Here is a 21,821-nt window from a genome sequence, read left to right on the forward strand (position 1 = left end):
AACCCTCTACAAATTCATCACGTCCATTATTAGTGGAAGGATCAATGCGCACCTCGAGACCAACAACATTCTGTCCGAAGAGCAGAAGGGGTTGCAAAGAGCAACTCATTATCGACTCGGTAGTTGTAGGACAAGCAACTAGAGGCCAAAGAAACCTCTTCAGTTGCTATATCGATTATGCCAAGGCTTTTGATAGCGTTCCGCATACCTGGCTAATCGACATCCTACATCTGTATCGCATTGATCCAAAACTAATAAAGTTTTTGGCGACAGTCATGGAAGGGTGGCATACCACCTTATCGGTGCGTACATCTGAGGGTGCTAATACCTCAGAGCCCATCCATATACGGAGGGGCATCTTCCAGGGGGATTCGTTGAGTCCCCTTTGGTTTTGTATGGCACTGAACCCCTTTCATGGCTACTGAATGATGCTAGAGGGCATGGTTTTGCAATAAAGTATGGCCTACGTGCTAAGTGTGAACTGACACACTTGATGTACCTAGATGACATCAAGCTGTATGCTGGTACTGACAACCATCTTAGAAGTCTGTTGCGAATAATAGACATGTTCAGCCGTGATATTCGGATGGAGTTTGGATTAGACAAGTGTCGAATCCAAGCCATCCGCAAAGGTCATCACGAGCCGCATGTCGGACATAGCATTGGTGACCTCCACATCGAAGCTATGACCGAGACAGACTTCTACAAGTACCTAGGAATTCTGCAAGGAACCCATGCTCGAGTTGGTGATCTGAAGGAAGCTCTGGTGTCAGAATTCCTGCGACGTGTAAAGCTGGTGCTGAAATCGCATCTCTCGGGGAAGAATAAAATAAGCGCGTTGAATGTATTCGCCATCCCTTCACTGGCTTATGCATTCGGAATATTGCCGTGGACGAAGACCGACCTGGAAAACGTCCAGCGGCGGATACGGACAACTATGTCCAAATTCTGAATGCATCACCCGAAGTCTGCCGTGGAGCGGATGAACCTGCTTCGTGACATCGGAGGTAGGGGCGTGGTTGACGTGGAGGCACAACATCATCGCCAAGTCGACTCGCTGCGCGCTTATTTTTACAGCAAAGAGCAGGCGAGTCCCTTGCATGCGGCTGTCTGTAAGGCAGACTGTGGACTGACTCTACTTAACTTGAAGGATCGATCCTTCAATACTCTGAGTGGGGTGAAGTCGGACCAAGAGCGGATCGATGAATGGAAGTCGAAGGCAATGCACGGTAAACACGTGAATTGTCTTTGGCAGCCATTTGTCGATTTGCATCTGTCGAACAGATGGCTGTGTGCTGGGGAGCTCTTTGTTGAGACGGAGGGGTTAATGTGTGCCATTCAGGATGGCGTGGTCGCCACCCGAGCTAATAAAAAGCTTATCATGAAAGAACGGGTGGAGAACGACCAGTGCAGAATGTGTGGTTCGGCGTTAGAGACGTTGGACCATCTCATTTCTGGCTGTACTGTTATGGCACCGGTGCAATACATCACCAGGCATAATGCTGTATCTAAGGTTATCCATCAAAACCTTGCATATAAGCATGGGCTGATCACGAGAACATGTCCGGTTTACCGATATGAGCCGCAAGCAGTACTTGATAGTTCTGCTTACAGCATGTATTGGGACCGGCAAGTTCTGACTGATCGCCATACCGCACACAACAAGCCTGACGTATATTATTGATGTTGCTATCCCCCATAATAGCAACATTGAATGGAAATACGTGGAGAAGAAGGTCAACTATGAGCCATTGGCTCGGGAAATCAAAAAAATTTGGCGTCTCGAGCGGGTGGTTGTAGTTCCCATAATATTGTCAGCTACAGGTATTGTACCTAAATCCCTCACGGCTTCCCTTGATGTCCTGGGACTTTCGCACAGTCTGGTTCAAACCATGCAGAAGTACACCATTCTGCATACGTGCTCGATGTTGCGGGGAGTACTCGACGGATTCTCCCGGTGGTAGGTCCACCGGCCAAGACCACCAGTGCCCCTTTAGTTTTTAAGTAGATAGGATCGTCCGAGCCTAAATGCTTGGCACTTAGTACTAGTATTAGGTAAAATCCGGCATCTGCCGAGATTGTGATAACTCGGAAATAATAATCGTTGGCGCAACAATCCATGTTGGATCAGGGCCTTCAAGTGTGTTAGAGCACTTCATTCAAGACCGTAACGGTACACTAGGAGGCAATGTGGTCAGCATTGCGCTCGCCCGAGATTATTACCCTGATTTGACTCAGGTACTCATTCACAGCTGAATCGACTGGTATCCGATGTCAAATCACGATACAAATTCCACTGCCACCAGTGAGATTTGAACCAAGACCTTCCGTAAGACAGCCTTGCGCTCTAACCACTCAGCTATCCGGAAATATACATAAGGTTTCAAATACATAACTATGTGTACCGTCACAGCCGTGATAGACGGCACTCAAATTCAATCCATTTGTAATCCCTTTTGGTGATTACAATGTACAATAACTTCGCAGCCAATCTTCTGATGATAATGACAAAATTAAAACAAGCAGCAGATGACTACAACATACCAACGAGAAAGTAAATGGGAAACAATTCAAGTAAAAACCAGTTAAAATGATTACTTAATACATATTTATTACAACTAGAGAAACGTTTTATGTACAATCACTTTTCTATTTCCACCAAAGTGGCTATAAACATCAAGTTCAGTCACCTGTCATAAACATACACGTCGTCTTCGGTGACTTGAACATTTTTGCAGCTCGTTCCGTCCCAATAATAGCTGATACTTGTAACATGTCATACTTTGTATACAATATCGTCACAGACATAGATGATTCCAGACCATCTCGAGGATTTTGATTGCTATCCTGCATTAAGTTCACCATTTCCGAATACAAATGAGGCCAGAATGGGGGCTGATACATAATTAAATGTCGTATACCCTTAATCCTTGTTCGTCGGAAGAAATGTGCACGTTCTGAATATAGTAGGAAATGGGCTGCACTATGAAAGAACATATCACGAGCGCGAGCAATTTTCGCGTCCTTGGTATATTCACAGATTTGTACAAAGTTCATAGTCTCCGTTTTGAAATGGTTTCTCAAACGGACGAAATCGAAATAGCTCGGAACATAAATCATACAGTGCGCCATTGAGGGGCCGGTGAACTGTGGAAGAATTTCATTTATGAAGTACTTGAATCGCACATCAAACGAAGACTCAATGGATGATACATCAATTTTATGAAACACCTGTAAAAAGAAGGAAATTGTTTACAGATATGAGGTAAACATATCCACGATGAAAATGTACTAGAATGCGTTCTCCATCTCATAAATAATGCGAGATATTATTGCCTCTATTTGCAATTCAAACAAAAGATTCAAGGCATCAAATATCCTTGAACATTGTAATATAAATACAAACAAAAGAAAGTTAACAAATAAGCGCACCTGTGGTATCTGTGTAATAACATGCCGAATCGATCCGTCGATAATTGGATTAGCAGCACGCACTTTGCCTCTATAATTAGCGCAGCGACTGTTAAACAATGATCGAAATTCTGGAAGCTCATGTGACGTGAAGAGTAACGTTTGTCGATAGAAACGGGCCCATCCATTCAAACTCCACGATCGGACGCGAGAGAAATCAGTGCTGCGAACAGATTGAGGCTGCAAATGCAGATGATCGAAGACATGCAGCAGATGATCCCAATTCTGAGCCAGAAATAATTCAGCTTGATCCAGAATGAGTAGTTCAATGGATGCGAGAAAGTCAAAGTCACGCTCTGCCTCGCCTGGTGCACCGATGATCATACGAAGACCCAGTGGTGAAGCTATTAGGATGTCGGACGAGTAGAATTCCGTGTAGAGTTTTATGCATTTCTTTGTAAAGGAAATGCCGATTCGGAAGGTGTCATCTGTGTTGCCGGCAAATGTCTTTTCATAATCTTCAGGTTTAGGATTGTGTGTAGGGAAGCGAATTGAATCGCCGGTGAATTCTTCTTCGAAGCGTTTGTAATTTATAACGCCACCACTAGTCTTCGCGTGTTCTGGAAGATAGAAAACCAAAAATAAAACGTGCAATACTTCTCCACCCTTAAAATGTCAAATCTTACCCTCTTTCTCTCCAAATAGCAATTTCACAAACATATTAACCACACGATAAGCTGAATCTCTGAAGGGAAGCAAAATCAGCACTTTGGGTCGAACAAGTCCTTGATCTCGATATGTGTCAGGAACTATTGCATTTTCCTTGTTGCTGCTGGCGGCCGCTGTAAGTTTCGCATTGTGGTGCAAAATTTTCGTTCTCGTCTTCAGCATATGATTCAATGCATGCAATGAATACAATAGACGGATTTCTTCGCCATTTTGCAGTGTCCGATTTGGATAGAATAAATCCTGATAGTTGTTCATCACGGAGAATAGCTCAGCTTGGAGTGGGGTTATAATATGGGTTGAAGCATTTGCACTGTTCGCAAATGTAAAATTGGATTGTAGTTGGGATTTTACGTTGCACTTATCGAAATCAAATGTTTTATGACTTAAAAGTGTAGGTAACTCCCCTTCAGTCGCAAAAACATCTACTTCATCTAGAAGACTTTTTTTATTTGAACGAGGCTGAGAATTCTTCTTGCCTGGTTTTGAGGTTTTATTCGTTGTTGGAATTTCTATTTGCAAATTGCCCAGAATCGGCCACTCTAAACGATCTTTACGTATTACCGGTGGTTTCGCGGCTAAAGATTCAAATAGGTCTGATGAAATGTCGTGGTCCAAATGTAGTGAGAATAGATCGTTTGATTTTGATTTGGTGTTAGTTTCTATGCGTTCGGTTTCTTCATCGAGCTCTTCCTCTTCGATTTGCTGTTCTTTTTCGTCAGCAGCAAGACTATCATCTTCGACATCATTGTTATCATTTTCATCATCTGAATCTTCCGCAGAATTATCACTCATATCATCTTCGAATTCATCGCCTGAAGCTTCTTCTTCTCCTTCTTCAGTTTCGTCTTCCTGATCTTCAATGTCTTCGATTTCTTCATCAATAGATGCATCTGACTCTTCGCTCATCTCTTCGGCTTCCATTTCTTCATCTTCCTCATCGGAGTCAGCCTGTTGATCATCAGTTTCATCATCCGAACTGTCGATCACTCTGTATTTGCCATTTTCTATAAAAAATAAAGCTTTTAGAAAAGTACATCTCTAAAAAGGCATGAGAAGTGAATGTGAGGGACAAAGCATAATCTAAAGGCATTATGAATATTAACACAGTTCCGGTGAAATCAGATCTAAGTCACAAGGCCGGAGGAAGGCAGAGCACATCATCAACATACTTGGTGAACAGGACCCAGGCATATGTCTCGAACACTGGATAGCAGTTTATGATTAGAGGTCCACACATGTGTAGGGCTACAGGTTAATGTTTGAGATAGACCAAAATAGTTTGACCTTCACTGTCAACAAATTAATTAGAGAACGGAGAGCAAAAGGCAAGCATATAATAAAAAAAGGTAAGTCGCAGATTATTTCGAGGAATACAAATAACTTGAGGATAAGCAAGAGTTCAGCAATCGTGCTTCTAAAATCTCCAACCAACTTCAGCTCCCAAACAACCTTGGACTTCAATGAATGACTGGCACGTAAAGCCACAATCAAAGCAACTGAACAGGGAAAATATCGCCCATAACAAACGCATCGAAGAAAGAATCGCTTCTTCTTCTTTTTCTTCAGCCTTTGTCCCGTTCACAAGCGGGGTCGGCTCGTCGTGATCGGCTTCGCCATTTGGCTCTATCGAATGCATGATCTGGGTGCAATCTCGAGACTTTCAAATCCCCATCCAGCGTATCAAGCCACCATTGCTTAGGTCTGCCTTTTGGTCGTTTACCATTGACTTCGATGTTCAGACCAATCTTGGCAAGTGAATTCTCGTTTGCACGAATTGCGTGACCATACCATCGAAGACGCCTCTCTCGCAACTTTTCCACGATCGGTGCAACCCCATAACGATCGCGGATATCCTCATTTCGGATGTGATCTAAACGTGTCACGCCACTAGTCCAAAGTAGCATCTTCGTCTCCATTACCGCAAGACGCCGTTCATTGTCTTTTATGGTCGGCCAACACTCAGAACCATAGAGAGCGACTGGACGGACGACATTGCGGTAAATTTTAGATTTGAGACGTTCGTTGATACGTCGATCACAAAGGACATCAATTGTGGAACGCCACTTCATCCAGATTGCGTTAATGCGTGAAGCAATTTCATAACGCAGTTCTCCATTGGCTGATAGCGTTGACCCGAGGTATTTAAATCGCTCAGTTCTGGGCAGATCACTGCCGCTGACAGTGATTGTGCCTGTTTCATGGGGATTGGTCGCCAAAACTTCAGTTTTGTTTAAATTCAATCTGAGACCATGTTGCATGAGGCGATCGTTCCATTTTTGAACAAGTTGCTCGAGATCATTTTTGCTATCAGATGCTAGGAAAACATCATCTGCATAAAGCAGTGTGTAGGGCGCTGGACATTGGATATCCCGTGTGACGGTGTCCATAACAAGAACAAAGAGGAGTGGTGAGAGGGCACTTCCTTGATGAACACCGACAGAGACACGAAGCGGTTTTGATATATCCGCCATACTTCGAACTTTACTTTTCGGATGGTGGTAGAGCAATTTGTCACAAACGAGCAATCGCGACCACAACGATGGGTAGCAGGGAGTCGAGTTCGAGACGCCGACCGATATGGACCACAATATGTTCCGTGTTTAAAAACGTGAAATAAACGATTCTTGTAAATCAGTTAAAGACTTTGCTTTCTGTCTCGGCCCCTTTGACAGATCAGAAGTGGGATATTCCTTTTCGGTTTCGGTGAATGCAAAATGCCGCGACAAAAATTCGCAATCGCAGATTTAACGTGCCCGGTATTACGGAAGTTGCTGCGCGACCGGGAGTTGAGATCGGCCGGGCGAAAACCGGATTTAGTGAAGCGGTTGATCGACAGTGAAGGTAGCGATGAAATCGAATTGTCCGACAACGAAATCGAGGACAATGACGACGACCTTCGACAGACGGTTTCCGCTTTGGTGGAAAATGTGGCGTCAATAATGGCGGCCATTAAAAATGGCCAAGTCGGTGTACCACCCGTACCACCTGTTCCACCCGTTCCGTCAGCTGTCCTACCCCAGGACGACGATGCTATTGCCGAAGCCCCTCATCAACGCACACCATTCAATATTACCGCACCGACTCATTCAACGGCTTTCGGCGATATCGAGCCGACACTACGACGGCGCAACGAGACGATGACGTCAACTCGTCAACCGACCGCGGAATACGTATTTCAACCACGAGATGTTATCGGGATTCTACCAACATTTGACCCGCTTGACGATGTGTCCCCATCAGCCGAACAATTCATCGACCGAATTGAAAAATTGGCTCAGGTATATCACTGGGAGGAATACCTCGTTCTGTTTGCCGCTCAGGCTAAGTTGAAAGGCCCGGCTAAACGATGGATTGACGGATTGCAAACGACGTTTACAACGTGGGAAGAATTCTCCAAAGCGCTAATTGCAGATTTCCCCAGTCGATTTACGACAGAAGATATGCGACAGCGGCTCGATAGCAGCCGTCGCGCACACAACGAAACAACCGAAGAATATTTTTTCCGCGTCTGCGCAATGGGACGACGGGCGAAGCTTGACGACGAAACGATCGTGTATTACATACGACGAGGGCTTTGTATGAAACCATTACAAACTGCCATAGCCACGATGCATTTCAACACGCCGAGCGAAATGCTAGTGGCCATACGACGATTTGTAGCGAACGATCCGGGAACGAACGATAGTTCCAATAGTGTTCGGGGTGAACGAACGAATATACTCCGATCGCCGCCGCTGCTGAATGCTGCAAATCAAAACTCGAGGCTATGTTACAATTGTTTCGAAAGAGGGCATTTGTCGTTGAACTGTCCGAAGCCGCAACGAAGACCACGATGCGTGAAATGCAATAGAACTGGCCATGTGCAGAATGACTGCCCGACAGCCGCGCGAACAGAAGCCAACCGCCGAGAGACAATAAATCGTATAGCACAACACACAGACAACAAATTGCTAACGAAGACAGTGGAAATAGGCGACGATGAATTTGAGTGTATTGTGGACTCAGCAAGTAGCTGTTCTTTGATCAGACAGTCTGAGGCTCAACGAATTGGACAGATTAAACAATTCGAGCCAGCACAACAACTTAAAGGGTTCGGTGGAGCTGTATACCTTTGCAATAAGAAAATAATTGCAACAATCAGAATTGACGACGTGATACTGGAAGGAGTTTTGTATATCGTGGACGACGAGCAGATGGATAAGCCGATACTCATTGGAACCGATATTCTACTGCAAGAAGGTAGGTGCTGCACAATTCGTGGTCGTGAATTTAAAATGAAATCGGAATTCGAGAACATACGAACCGGACCAATATCATCAATCGATAAAGAACAACTGTTTGAAGTATTGGAAAAATGGCATAAGTGTTTTTCTACTAATTTATCAACGATCGGTCGTTCAAATTCCACCGAAATGGAAATCCGTGTTACAACCAGCAAACCAGTCAGTCGACAGCCTTACAAGGTTCCGTTCCCGAAGCGATTGAAAGTGGAAGAAATGATCGACGAGCTACTGAAAGCTGGAATAATTCGACCGAGCGAGTCGGAATATTCATCTCCGGTCATACTGGTCGCGAAATCAGATGGTACAGACCGGCTTTGTATCGATTATCGAGCATTAAACGCGATTACAGTGAAGGAACCATTCCCAGTTCCCAGTGTGGAAGAGCAAGTGGCACAATTGGCCGGAAATTCCTTCTTTACTACGCTGGATTTCATTTCAGGATATTACCAAATCCCGATTGCCGAATCATCGAAAAAGTATACGGCTTTCGCCACTCATATAGGCCAATATGAATTCAACGTAGCTCCATTTGGATTGACCAACGCTCCATTCAAATTCCAAAGAGAAATCCGAAAAATCACATCGAGAATGAAACGACGAGTAGTATCTTATGTTGACGAAATCATCATACCGAGCAAAAATATCAAAGAAGGCTTGGAAGCGTTGGATGAGTTCTTAGGAATATTAGCGGAAATCGGTATGACATTAAATATAAAGAAATGTACATTTTTAGCGACCGAAGTATCCTTTTTGGGACATCGAATCACTGAGGAAGGTCTTCTACCCGGTGAAGGGAAAACCGATGCAATCCAGAAATTCCCAACACCTAGTAATCGAACCGAGGTTCGACGGTTTCTTGGACTAACTAGTTTCTTTCGACGATTCGTTCAAGGATATGCTCAGATAGCTTTACCGTTAACTCGATTGCTGAAAACGAAGGATGCGGAACCATTTACATGGACATTTCTTGAACAGGAAGCATTCGATACCTTACGAAGAGCTCTTTATCATCCACCGATTTTAGAGATCTACGACGTCAAGCGACAGCACGAAGTCCACACGGACGCGAGTTCGAATGGAATTGCTGGAGTGTTACTTCAAGAGAGCGACAACGGGTTAAAACCTGTCATGTACTTCAGTCGGAAGTGCTCGGAGACCGAAGCGAAATATCACAGTCATGAGCTAGAGGTTCTAGCCATAGTCGACAGCCTGGAACGGTTCAGAATGTTTTTGATCGGAAAGAGATTTCGTGTCATTACTGATTGTGCTGCAATAACATCTACGAAAAATAAAACGCCGTTACATCCTCACATTGCTAGATGGTGGCTACGTCTTCAGGAATTCGATTGTGAATACATCCATCGAAGTGCTGACCGCATGCGACATGTAGACGCTCTGAGCAGAGCACCCGTAGAGCCTCCAAACCCAACCAAGACAGTCGCCGACCTCGTCCTTAAGGTGGAACTCGATGAACACGATTTCTTGACGACCATCCAGCTGCAGGATATGAAGTTAGCAAATATTGTCAAAGTTCTTCAAGGAATGAGCTCTGAACAAGCGACACAGATTCGACGCGAATACGTTTACAAAAATAACCGTTTGTACCGCAAAGTTGACGATCAGTTGAGATTCGTTGTACCGACGGCAATGCGATGGAGAGTAGTGCGTACGTACCACGATGACATGGGACACTTTGCTGCGGAGAAAACTTTAGATCGATTGAGGAAAGATTTTTGGTTCCCGAAAATGACAAAATATGTCAAATCATATATATCAGCATGCATGGAATGCGTGTACAATAAGACGGTGACAGGGAAGGCCGAAGGGCAGCTATACATCGACACTGTGAAACCTATTCCCTTCATGCGATTGCACCTGGATCATGTAGGACCACTGCCGAAGACGTCACGAGGAAATCAATATATCCTGGGAATCACCGATCCTTTTACTAAATTTACAGTCTTAAAGGCCGTCCGTAGCGTAAACACCCAGCCAGTAATACGAGCGTTGAATGAATTGACTTCGTACTTTGGGCTACCAGCTGTTGTCGTCACCGATCGAGGCACGGCTTTCACTTCTCACAACTTTGCCGAATACTGTAAATTAAACGGGATCCAACACATTCAAACAGCTGTTCGAACACCTCGAGCCAACGGCTCAATTGAAAGAATTAATCAAACGGTTTGCAAATGTCTTCGAGCCAGCTGTGTAAGCGATTCAGATTGGGACACAGCTATCCGCGACATCCAGTGGACTTTGAACAGCAATACAAATGCAACGACCAAATATAGTCCGAACGATCTCATATTCGATTTTCGATTGCGGGACGTTGTTCATAACCGTCTCGTACAAGCCATCCACGATGAAGCGAACGGTTCACAAGAAAGTATCGATATCCGACGGGAAAGGGCAACTAAAGCGATTGAAGCCGAGCAGGCAAAATGGAAGCAGCGATTCGATAGGCAGCGCAAGAAGCCTTCTCAATATCAGGAGGGTAATCTGGTCGTGATTAGCAACGTTGCTTCTTCGACGGGGTTTTCTCGAAAGCTGGAGCCGCGATATCGAGGGCCGTATGTAATTTCGAAAGTCTTAAGGTTCGACCGATACGTCGTTGAAGATATCGAAGGTCTCCAACGTCGACAAAGGCGCTTTAATTCGGTGTTCCACGCCGAACATCTTAAACCGTGGTGCACAGCTGCACCTTTCCTCGACAACGATACCGATGGGAGCGACAACGAAGAAGACCCGGGGAACGTGCCCGGCCAGGAGTCCGATTTGTCAGGAGTGGCCGAACTGTCACAAACGAGCAATCGCGACCACAACGATGGGTAGCAGGGAGTCGAGTTCGAGACGCCGACCGATATGGACCACAATATGTTCCGTGTTTAAAAACGTGAAATAAACGATTCTTGTAAATCAGTTAAAGACTTTGCTTTCTGTCTCGGCCCCTTTGACAAATTGAACCCAGCGCACAAGTTCTTCTGGCACGAAGTGTTGTCGTAAAGCATACCAGATGAGTTCGTGTGGTACACGGTCAAACGCTTTCTCTAGATCCAGAAAGGCAATGTAAAGAGGGCGATGCTTCTCACGGTGTTTCTCCATGAGTAACCGCGCAGCGTGTATTGCGTCAGTGCTTGTCGCTTGTGCGATCGAGGACAGAATTAAATTTCCTAATGTAAGTGACCAACTCTTCATTGGTATGGATACGCGTTTTATCCAGGGGAGAGTCCAGCACCCTCGATTGGTAGCATTCGAAAGCATCGCAATTTATCAGCTTAAAGGATCTGCATTTATACGAATGGGAGAGAAATGGGAGAATTTGCTGTAAATGCATTGAAAGGTCAAGGGCATGATTATCAGAATGAGCTGCCACTGAGGAGCAGCTAGTGACACAGGCTGAAAGATTAATAATAATAATAATCGTTGGCGCAACAATCCATGTTGGATCAGGGCCTTGAAGTGTGTTAGAGCACTTCATTCAAGACCGTAACGGTACACTAGGAGGCAATGTGGTCAGCATTGCGCTGAAAGATTGGATGAGATTATACACCTGTCTGGGAATGATGACCCACATGGGAAGGTTGGGACTCCCACATTAATGATGTCCACGCCAAGGAATGAGCCTGACTGGAACCAATCGAAGAGGACTTTGCCGTTGTCGTTGTTAACTCAGTCGCTCCAAATTACATGCCTAGCGCCTTGCTGACGAGGAAAGCGTCAAAACTGGCTGCGATTTCCTAAAGGTCGGACGGGAAGGAGGTGAGGCGATGACCTGTGCCGAGCCGGAAGTAGAGCGAGCCGATTAGAACTCGAAGGACAGACGCCATCAGGAGTGGCTGACAGGTAATGATTGCTAACAAGCAGGTTGAAGCAAGTGAATCCATTGGGATGATATTTCTTCCCGATTTGACTAGGATGACTGTGCTTCTGCTCACGTCATTGTGTAATGTGATGTATCTGAAAACGTGCAGCTTAACGTTGAGGGTTTCATTCATTTTTGTCTAGCAATTAGAAGAGGAATTGTAAGTGCACTTCGGGTTTGTCTTCAGGGGGGAGACAAAGGTAGGTGTGATAGAAGTCAGAGATTGTGGGCCAGAGGGAGGAAAATGACATGAAAATGACAAGAATCATGAAAGCGGAGAGTGACGAACTGTGGAGCGTCTATCTAGGCGGGAACTTATCGAGAAGGGTGAGGATGAGGGTCGCTTTTAGCCTTCTCTCCATTGAAATGATGCCCCCTACAGGGGCGTTTGGAAAAATTAGCGGGGTGACCGAGAAAGGTGGAGATGAGGGTCGCTTTTTGCCCTCTCTGCGTTGAAATGATTCCCCCTACAGGGGCATTTGGAAAAATTGACTAGGTGACCCAGTTGGCCACAATTTATGCATTTGAGGAGCGCCGCCGCCTCCTTATCGGCGTTGTCTTAGACTGTGGAGTGACGGCTATCCCTAGAGGCATGTGGGCATGGGTCTCCGTTGGTGATCCCACTATCTTATTTCGGTCCAGAATGTCCTACTTATATCGTTGGAATTCTCGCTCATGTTGAAGAAAGCAAGCATTCTGCGGACCCTACACACCTTTGCATTGTCGAGGAACCAATCGTAGTCTGGAGGGTTGTTACAGCGTTGCAAAAGATGCGTTGGATAGGGACCGGTTTTCTGGAGAAGAGCCACTACACCATATATTACAGCGACAATCCAGTAAACCATCTGCTCGGAGTAGATTTCTTAGTAAGCCAAAAAATGAAACCTGCTGCGTCTCTATAGAGGAGACTGTAGAGCCGGAGAAAGATACCTTCTACGAGGCTGTTGAGCGGACGCTCGAAGACTGTCCCAAGTATGATATCAAGACCATACTTGGAGATTTGAACAGTCAAGTAGAGACGGAGCCCGTATTCAGACGATACGTCGGCTACCATAGCTTACATAAGGATACCAATGATAACGAACTGCGGATTATTCAGATAGCAGTATCGCACGAAATGGTTATTGGAAGTGCCTAGTTTGCGCGGAAAGCGACCACAAACATACGTGGGCCTCTCCCTCTCCAAATTGACCACGTGTTGATTGAATGCCGCCACCTCTCAGCCTTGATGAATGTCAGAACATATAAGAGGGCCAATATAGACTCCGATCACTATCTCGTTTACATGGTGCTCCGAGCTCGAATAACAACTTCGCCTAGAAACCCCTCTGACAATCAGGTGAGAGTTAATACTGAAGCCATCCACAACACAGCTTTCCGCAATACCTATAAGGGGGAAATGGATGCCTCAATAACCACAGCTAGCAGATGTCCTAGAGTTGAGGCATCAACAAATGATATTCACAACCACCTGAAGAGCGTTATCATTAATACGGCCGCAAACATCCTTGGTCCCAGTCGCAAAAAAAAATCGGAACGGCTGGTTCGACAATGAGTGTAAGCTAGCTACGGAACGGAACAATACTGCATACCGGGCAATGCTGCACTCTGGAAGAACGCGCGCACGCGCAGATGCCTATCACAAATTCCATCGCGTGGAGAAGCGAGTACTGAGTATTTTGATGAACTGCTCAACAATCAAAATATCGGCGAGTTGGAGTTCTTACCAACTGAAGACGACGGACAAATGTTGCCACCACCTAGCATAGAAGAAACAGTCCGTGCAGTTCATCAGCTTAAAACCATAAGCCGCCAGGAACCGATGGAATTACAGCCGAATTGGTTAAATATGGAGGCGACCAATTACACAAAGCGGCTCATCAACTGACTCTCAAGGTTTGAGACAGCGAACCAATGCCTGACAACTGACAAAGAGGCATTATCTGTCCCATACATAAAAAGGGGAATATCACGCAGTGCAGCAATTGCAGAGGTATCACGTTGCTGAGTGCCATCTATAAGATATTCTCCGATATCTTGCTAGGCTGGACAGCCCCATACGCCCAGAATATCATTGGTCCCGGCTTCATTCCAGGCAAATCAGCAACAGATCAGACTTTCAGTCTGCGATAAGCGGTGGAAAAACTGCTGGAATATGGCCATCAGTTGCACCATCTTTCCACCAACTTAAAGGCCACCTATAATAGCATAGCCAGGGTAAAACTGTACACGGCCACGAAAGAACTCGGTATCCGAATGATAAGACTGACTAAGCTGACCCTGACTAATGTCCGAGATCAGATAAAAGCAGCAGCAGGATCACTCTCAAGACCATTCGAAATCAACAACGGTCTACGACAAAGGGATGCCCTATCATGCGTCCTCTTAATCTGGCCCTGGAGAAAGTGATCCGTGACGCTGAGGTAAATGCAAGGGGTACGATCCTCTTAAGTCCACCAAAATACTGGCGTATGCTGACGATATCAACATCATGGGAAGAACGACCCGAGACGTACAAACTGCCTTCATCCAGATCGCGCAGACGGCGCGAGATCTTGGGCTGCACATCAATAAAGGCAAGATAAAATACATGGTGGCAAAAAGACGGGATACCGGTTGTTGCGTCGTTGATGATGATGATGAATGAGTTCGAACCATATATTCCCACGGTTGTGCTGGGGAAAGGCTACTAATAATCATGCCCTGGGCGGTTATCGTAGGAATCTGGATATGGTTAGCCAAAAAGAAACACCCCTGCGCCCGATGGAAGGCGGCATGGGTGAGGCATTGGTAAAGATTAATAGATCTGTAATCCCAAAACACTCGTTGCCAGTTATCGACCATTCTTCTTTTTTGGTAATTACAAAGGAGTATGTCCTTTCACGCTGCAATGGCATCGAGTAGACGCGACATCCACTTCTTTTCGCCTCACCTCCAAATGATTTGGAGGTGAATCGGTCGGCGTAGAACTGATTGTTCCAATAATACTTAGGAAATCGCGGCTAGAATCTGCGCCGACAGCTGCTCCTTGCTAGAAGGAATGGGTAGTGGTTTCATTCAGGGCAGAAGTAACGCATCAGACGCTGTCTCGCCTCTAGGAGAAGCGTGACTGAAAGTAGCAGCAGATGAAAATCGCTTCTTTCTATATAATCGAGGGTGCGAATAATATCTAACTTAAAAAGGAGCGATTTCTATCTGTCGCCACTTTTGTTGATGCTTCTTCAGCTGTACTGGAAGTCACGCTTCTCCCACAGCAGACGTGAAGCAGCATCAGATGAGTTATTTAGCAACCTTCAAATCTCAAAACAAAATCCACGATACTCACAAGAAAGACCAGAATTTTATTCAGTCGAGGAAAGGACAGGAAAAAACCAGAAGGTAAGATGGAATGGATGAATGGAATGAGGAAAAGGAACATTTGCTTCATAAGGAAAAGTCGAATGCACCTAAAACCTAGTCAGGGAACAAGGGCAAAACGTTCATTTTACCACTCCATGAGAAGCTGAGCAATGAACTTGGGAGATTTGATAAAAATCAACTTTTTGGAACCGAACAGGTCCCGATTCTACCCCACATACCTTCATTATTTTGCCGAAATCCGGCCACCAGTTGATCAAATGGATTCACATGCTCCTCAGTTTCTGACATCGAGTCATCGAACTCCTCCACAGGCTTAGTGCTCTTCGATCTGTACTTATCCTCGACTAACTTCTGCCTCCGTTGAGCCTCTTCCGCTTCCTTGCTACGCTTAATGAACTTCGCGTTTTTCTTTTTCCTATCGAAGTCCGCCGGTTGTAATTTCTTGATCTTTTTATTTGGTCCATAGAACTTTTTACCGCGATGTCTTGGGTTGTTTTTCTTAAAACGAGGCATCTTGGTTTAAGCGGGTGAACGAGTGCCGCGGTTTATTTACACTTTTCTGTGGTGCTAGAGTTGCGATTGACAGTTCAGAAGCACGTGTTATTGGGATTGAGAATGTGTTTGTGTGTGTGAAAGGGGGGTGGATGAAAGGATGTTTTCCAAAGATTATTTAAAATGCGCCTTCCTGAGACCAGTTAGATTTCGCTTTAGTTTTTTCAATTTTTTATTTGAAGCCAAAAAACTTAAAAATATAAATTTCATTCTTATTTTTGAAGATAGTTAGAGCAAATCTCATTCACTTATAACTTCACAACTATTTATCACCAGAACCGCCAAGCAAAGCATAATTTAGTCGTGACATATTCTATTTTGACACGTTCATATCATTGACGGCAACGTAAGCCAGGTTGCACCTGAAAATGGTTTTATTAGACAATTCATCGGTAAATTTTCAATCGGTTTCACTCTATTCGCCCAAAAAAAACGTATAAACATTCTTCTAATTTCAGTTTATAATATCTCTGGAAAAATTAGCTACACAAGCACGAAATGATTCCTCGTTTACGATAACATTTAAGCGATGTAAGTTAACCAAGAATTTAATTCAAGTTCGGCTGAACACTTGACTTGGAAGGATTTCACTAGTTGTTCTGTGGATTCAATTTCAGTTGATGGACACAATAAGCCCACACCGCGAGAAGGACGACCGCCCCTGCCAACGCCAGAGGAATACATGTGCCTTGTCCGAGCGCAAATGAAATCGAAAAAGGTAAGAAGCGCTGGGAATTGGCTTGAAGAGCTCTCATATGGAGCGAAACCGTTGTATCCTGCGTTTATGGAAATGCAGGCTCCCCTATTGTGGCGTACGCTGGGTGAAAGTAACGCTAGGGAAACATCCGCAACTAAGAATTGAAGATTCTAACAAAGTTAGATTGAGGATTTCGGAGACAACTTTTGCAATGGAAAAAACAGTTGAAGGTTTGCTCCCTATGAATGTGGCGCAAACTGTCCCTATTAGGATTATTCGACAACCTCCTCCTTGTTACGTTCCCTCTTCTCCTAAGTGCTTACGCTCTTACACCGTCTGGGTCACCACTGAAGTTCACAAAAAACTACGTCAAAAAGAGACGGCGAGGAAGAAGTTCCTGTGATCTAGAAACGATACTGACTTAGCTTTTATCAAATCTCTACGTTCCTCGGCCAAATCCTTAATACCTTCAACGAATATTTGATCAGTGTGGCAAACTCACTAAAGCGTGGAAACCTGAAACCTTTCTGGTCTCACATTCGCAACTCCCGCTGCCCTGCCCAGTTATCCCCTCCGTTCATTGAATTCTCTGGCTTCTCAGCTAACTCCCTCCAACTATCTGCTCAGTTACTCTGCCCCCGATAGTGGATGTAGCCTGCGCCGCATCGCCTACTATTCCCCTTCTTACCCCTATCCTTGTCGAGTACCTCATTGACAAACTAGATGCCAATGTCGGACCTGGCTACGATGATCTTTCAAACCTCTTTTTACTCAAAACTGGTAAGTCCATCTCCCTCCCCCCATCTCTTATTTTCAACAAAAGCGTCGAAGAGAATCGTTTTCCCGGCTTATGGAAAGAGGCTCTCATCATCGCCATACACAAAAGTGGCGATCGTACGCTTGCCGAGAATTACCGTCCCATTTCCCTCCTCTCCTCCAGTTCCAAAATCCTAGAAAGATATGTCGCCAAATGTCTAAATTCACGTCTAAACGTTCCCATACCACTTGTTTTATGGCTTGCTTCTTATCTTTCCAACCGATTTCGCCCCGTCTCTTTTGACGACTGTACTTCTTCCCTCCTCTGGCGTCCCACAAAGACCTATTCTGGGTCCTTTGTATTTTTTATTAATGACCTTCCTCCGCTTCTTACTTGTTTCTGTTTGCTCTTTGCAGGCGACCTTAAGCTGTTTTCCGCTATATCGTCGCCTATGGATTGTGTTTCGCCTCAATCTAACCTAGACACTCTAGTTCGTTGGTGCTCGACTAATGGTTTAGCGCTAAACGTCAGAAAGTGTCACTCTATTTGCTGCTCCCTAAAATCCTCACTCACTTCTTTCTCCTACTCTCTTAACGGGCATTCCTCATCCTGCTTAAATTCCACTCAAGACCTCGAAGTCACTTTCGACAATAAGTCCCGCTTTGACAACCATTGTCTCGATGTGAGCAATCGAGCTGCAAAATTGTTAGGCTTTATACTTCGCTCCTCTGATTTTGACTCCATCCAACCCTCCTTACCTCCCTTCAATTCCCTCGTGAGGAATACCCTCGAGTATTGCTCCGTGATCTGGTCACAATCCCGTAACTGTGATTGTCTTGCCCTTGAAAATGTGCAACGTAAATTCACCCGTTCCCTCTTCTTTAAGAAAAGCTTCTCTCGTGTGGACTACCCCTCCCGCCTCCGCTTTCTGAGCCTTCCCTTCCTACAACAGCGTAGATCGTATCTGGATCTATGGACATTTATTAAACTTTCCTCGGGTCTGATGGACTGCTGCGCCGCTGACGACATCACCTACCGTCCTGCGTCTCATAACACACGTAGCGTAGACATTTGCAACGTGCCCTTCGCAGAGCTCGAAGTCTACTTTCATTCCCCGATTCCTAGGCTTTCCCGAAATTACAACGCAGAACAGCTTGGTCCTTTTAACTTCTCTACTTTAAATAGTTTTAAACGTAGGATAAGATTTTTGCTTTCTCCTCCTCTTGAGAACAATAATTAATTGGAGTTTACTCTGTTTGTTGTCCGTTCAATTAAATAAATACATAAACCTGGTCAAGGGTGGCTTATACCAGCAATATATAACAAATAAGGTGTCGCCTCTTATGCTATGTGGCAAACTTTATAAGGTGAGCAGGCTTCCGTTGTATCCTTAACTTATAGTGAAGTATTCCGGAGTCGATAAAGAACCATGTCGCCAGGCTCGGCATACCCTACAATTCGCATTGCCAAAGCTGCGAAGAAGGAAGGGAAATCGTCATGCATTTTCTCTGCGATTGCCCAGCTCTAGCTAGAGTCAGGCTGCGGACACTGGGTAAACCATTGTTTGGGGACCTCAGAGAGATTTCTAGCTGGAGGGTGGGAGAGCTGCTTTCCTTTGGCTGACTCTGAAGATCCGAGCTGGCTAGACTCTGCCTCCCTGCTCTAATAACAGCAATCACGGTCTTAGGAGTATGTGGCATCAAAACGGCGCACCACAGCGCTAATTGGGTTCCTCGGAGTGGCCAGTGATAGCTACCTACCTACCATTCCGGAGTCCTAACGCTTCATCCAATGGCTAGGTTCGTTCCTACCTTTTGCAAATTAAATGTCGTCTTTTGCTTGGATTTCCCATATTTTGAATGCTTTCGAGCTCTACTATGGAGGCCATTCAATGTTCCACCCACGACGGCATCCAATTCGTTACCGATTCAGGAAAACTCAGCTCTATTCTCTGGATTTCATCGATTTATCCACTTTCTAAGTGTCTTTTTCATCATAATCTTCCCATATCCGTCAGGCCACGGAGAATTCCGACTCTATGCCACTAACCCTCATTAATTCCGAGAACAAACACGTACCAGAATCCGTCATCAAACCGCGGGGCCACCCAAATTGTAATCCCCCCATTATTATCAAGAACATTGACAAAAATGCCAAATTTGAGATTACCAACCTACCGGCCGGCAGGCTCAGAGTCCGGCTCATTTGCCCCAATACCCATAAGAAACTCCTCCACCTAATCAAGATCACCAAACTGGAAGGTCATTCCTTCATCCTGAAGGAGGGGAGGAAGTCAACCCCCATCCTGAGAGGAATCTCCCCCACGAATTCAATCCCAAATACGTGGCATCGGAAATTGAGGAGTTAACACAGGTTACGCTGATCTGCGTATCAAGGCTTTCCACCCCGTGATCACGAGCCAACGACACCAACCTGAGCCTTTTCCGTGTGACCCTCAACTCTGAAGCAGATGTCACTAAACAAAATATCCTACTTCATCAACGGACTAGCTGGGAGAAACCCAGAAAAGGGGACGTCACCCAATGTTTTAACTGTCAAAAATTTGGCCACGTTTCTCAAACTGTGGATATGATCCCAAATGTGTCAAGTGCGCGGGCCCATACGCTTCTTACAGTTAGACAACGCCGATAAAGATTCGGCGGCGCCCCTCAAATCTGCAAACTGTGGCGAACTGGGTCACCCAGCGAACTTCTCCAAATGCCCCCGTAGGCTAGATCAATTCAGCGTAAAGAGAGAGCTAAAAGCATCTCGCACTCCCGATCTGCTCCGTTCTTCCCCAACAATGACAGAACCTCTTCTGTTCGTGTCTCTCAGCCTAGCCCCCTGCCTCATTCCAACTGGACCGCCCCTCCCTCGCTGACCCCGTCTTTTGCCGCAGTGGACAGGGGTCGAGTGAGACCCGAAACCCTTAGCTCTTTATCATCCCCACATTTTTCCATTCCCAGGGGCTTCTTCATGGAAGCCAGGTGCTTATTCAATACGTCACTCTCCTCCCTGTGGAACACAATCTCTCGCCTCCTCCCTGAAGACAAACCCGAAGTATACTTACAAAACGTACACATACAAAACACGTTTGGAATCATTATCACCACCAAAAAAAATCAAAATTACAACATTATCCGGGGCAACTTACAACCTGCAACCCAAATACATTTCATTCCAGATTTCGACAGTAGTGAAACAGGAGGATGTGCCGAAAATGATGGTAATGTACGCGCAATTCATGAAGAGTAACATGGACGGTTTGAAGCGAGTGAAAAAGGTCAAAAGCAAGGCCAAGGCCGCTAAGGGATAATGTAAATTTTACTTAATTTATTGGAAAATAATAATGCTGCCTAAAATTATATTTAATTTTAACGCTAATTATTATTTTTTTACTGGAAAATGTTCTTTATGCCCTTTTCCATGGCTTTCCCATCCTTTAAACTGATCAAATGAATGCGTATTGATGTAATGAATGAATTTAATGCATTTTGTACATTACTTTTAGTTTTGTTTTTGTTATAATCGAAAGAACAAAGGATAATGTATATGAAATATGGACAAATGAAATTTCGGGAAAAAAAAAAACAAATAAAATTGGAATCAGTAAACATTTTTGTAAAATGTTGAAAACAGACAATTATTGTGTTTTATTTCGAGGACGAACGAGTTTAATTGCTCTACCACGATCCGAAAAGTAAAGTTCGAAGTATGGCGGGTGTATCAAAACCGCTTCGTGTCTCTGTTGGTGTTCATCAAGGAAGCGCCCTCTCACCACTCCTCTTTGTTCTTGTTATGGACACCGTCACACGGGATATCCAACGTCCAACGATGTTTTCCTAGAATCTGACAGCAAAAATGATCTCGAGCAACTTGTCCAAAAATGGAATGATCGCCTCATGCAACACGGTCTCTGATTGAATTCAAACAAAACTGAATTTTTGACGACCGATGCCCATGAAACAGGCACAATCACTGTCAGCGGCAGTGATCTGCCCAGAACTGAGGGATATAAATAAGTCGGGTCAACGCTATCAGCGAATGGAAAACTGCATTATGAAATTGCTTCACGCATTAACGCAACCTGGATGAAGTGGCGTTCCACAACTGGTGTTCTTTGTGATCGACGTATCAACGATCGTCTCAAATCTAAAATTTACCGCAATG

General features: G+C 44.9%; 2 protein-coding genes across 2 annotated transcripts; one reads left to right on the forward strand and one right to left on the reverse strand.

Annotated features, from left to right (window-relative positions):
* Positions 1 to 2,591: 2,591 nt before the first annotated feature.
* LOC119651321 (digestive organ expansion factor homolog) lies at positions 2,592 to 16,336 on the reverse strand. Its single transcript, XM_038054854.1, has 4 exons — positions 15,864 to 16,336; positions 4,098 to 5,144; positions 3,433 to 4,031; positions 2,592 to 3,231 (listed from the first exon to the last, which is right to left on the reverse strand). Exons 1-4 carry the CDS (start codon positions 16,156 to 16,158, stop codon positions 2,683 to 2,685), a joined length of 2,490 nt encoding a protein of 829 aa, XP_037910782.1. The 5' UTR covers positions 16,159 to 16,336; the 3' UTR covers positions 2,592 to 2,682.
* Positions 16,337 to 16,469: 133 nt separating this feature from the next.
* LOC119651322 (signal recognition particle 14 kDa protein) lies at positions 16,470 to 21,294 on the forward strand. Its single transcript, XM_038054856.1, has 4 exons — positions 16,470 to 16,589; positions 16,656 to 16,728; positions 16,815 to 16,915; positions 20,836 to 21,294. Exons 1-4 carry the CDS (start codon positions 16,566 to 16,568, stop codon positions 20,965 to 20,967), a joined length of 330 nt encoding a protein of 109 aa, XP_037910784.1. The 5' UTR covers positions 16,470 to 16,565; the 3' UTR covers positions 20,968 to 21,294.
* Positions 21,295 to 21,821: the final 527 nt, after the last annotated feature.

The sequence above is a fragment of the Hermetia illucens genome, chromosome 3 (assembly GCF_905115235.1).
Source record: "Hermetia illucens chromosome 3, iHerIll2.2.curated.20191125, whole genome shotgun sequence".
Lineage (NCBI taxonomy): Eukaryota > Metazoa > Arthropoda > Insecta > Diptera > Stratiomyidae > Hermetia > Hermetia illucens.

Excerpts from the sequence above, each read along its gene's own strand:
- LOC119651322 (XM_038054856.1), top strand. The coding sequence starts at position 16,566 with ATGGTTTTATTAGACAATTCATCG. Across the intron at positions 16,590-16,655 it reads TTTTATTAGACAATTCATCG|TTTATAATATCTCTGGAAAA; the intron begins GTAAATTTTCAA and ends TTCTAATTTCAG. Across the intron at positions 16,729-16,814 it reads TACGATAACATTTAAGCGAT|TTGATGGACACAATAAGCCC; the intron begins GTAAGTTAACCA and ends ATTCAATTTCAG.
- LOC119651321 (XM_038054854.1), bottom strand. The coding sequence starts at position 16,158 with ATGCCTCGTTTTAAGAAAAACAACCCAAGACATCGCGGTAAAAAGTTC. Across the intron at positions 5,145-15,863 it reads ATTTCGGCAAAATAATGAAG|AAAATGGCAAATACAGAGTG; the intron begins GTATGTGGGGTA and ends TATTTTTTATAG. Across the intron at positions 4,032-4,097 it reads GCTATTTGGAGAGAAAGAGG|AACACGCGAAGACTAGTGGT; the intron begins GTAAGATTTGAC and ends TCTATCTTCCAG.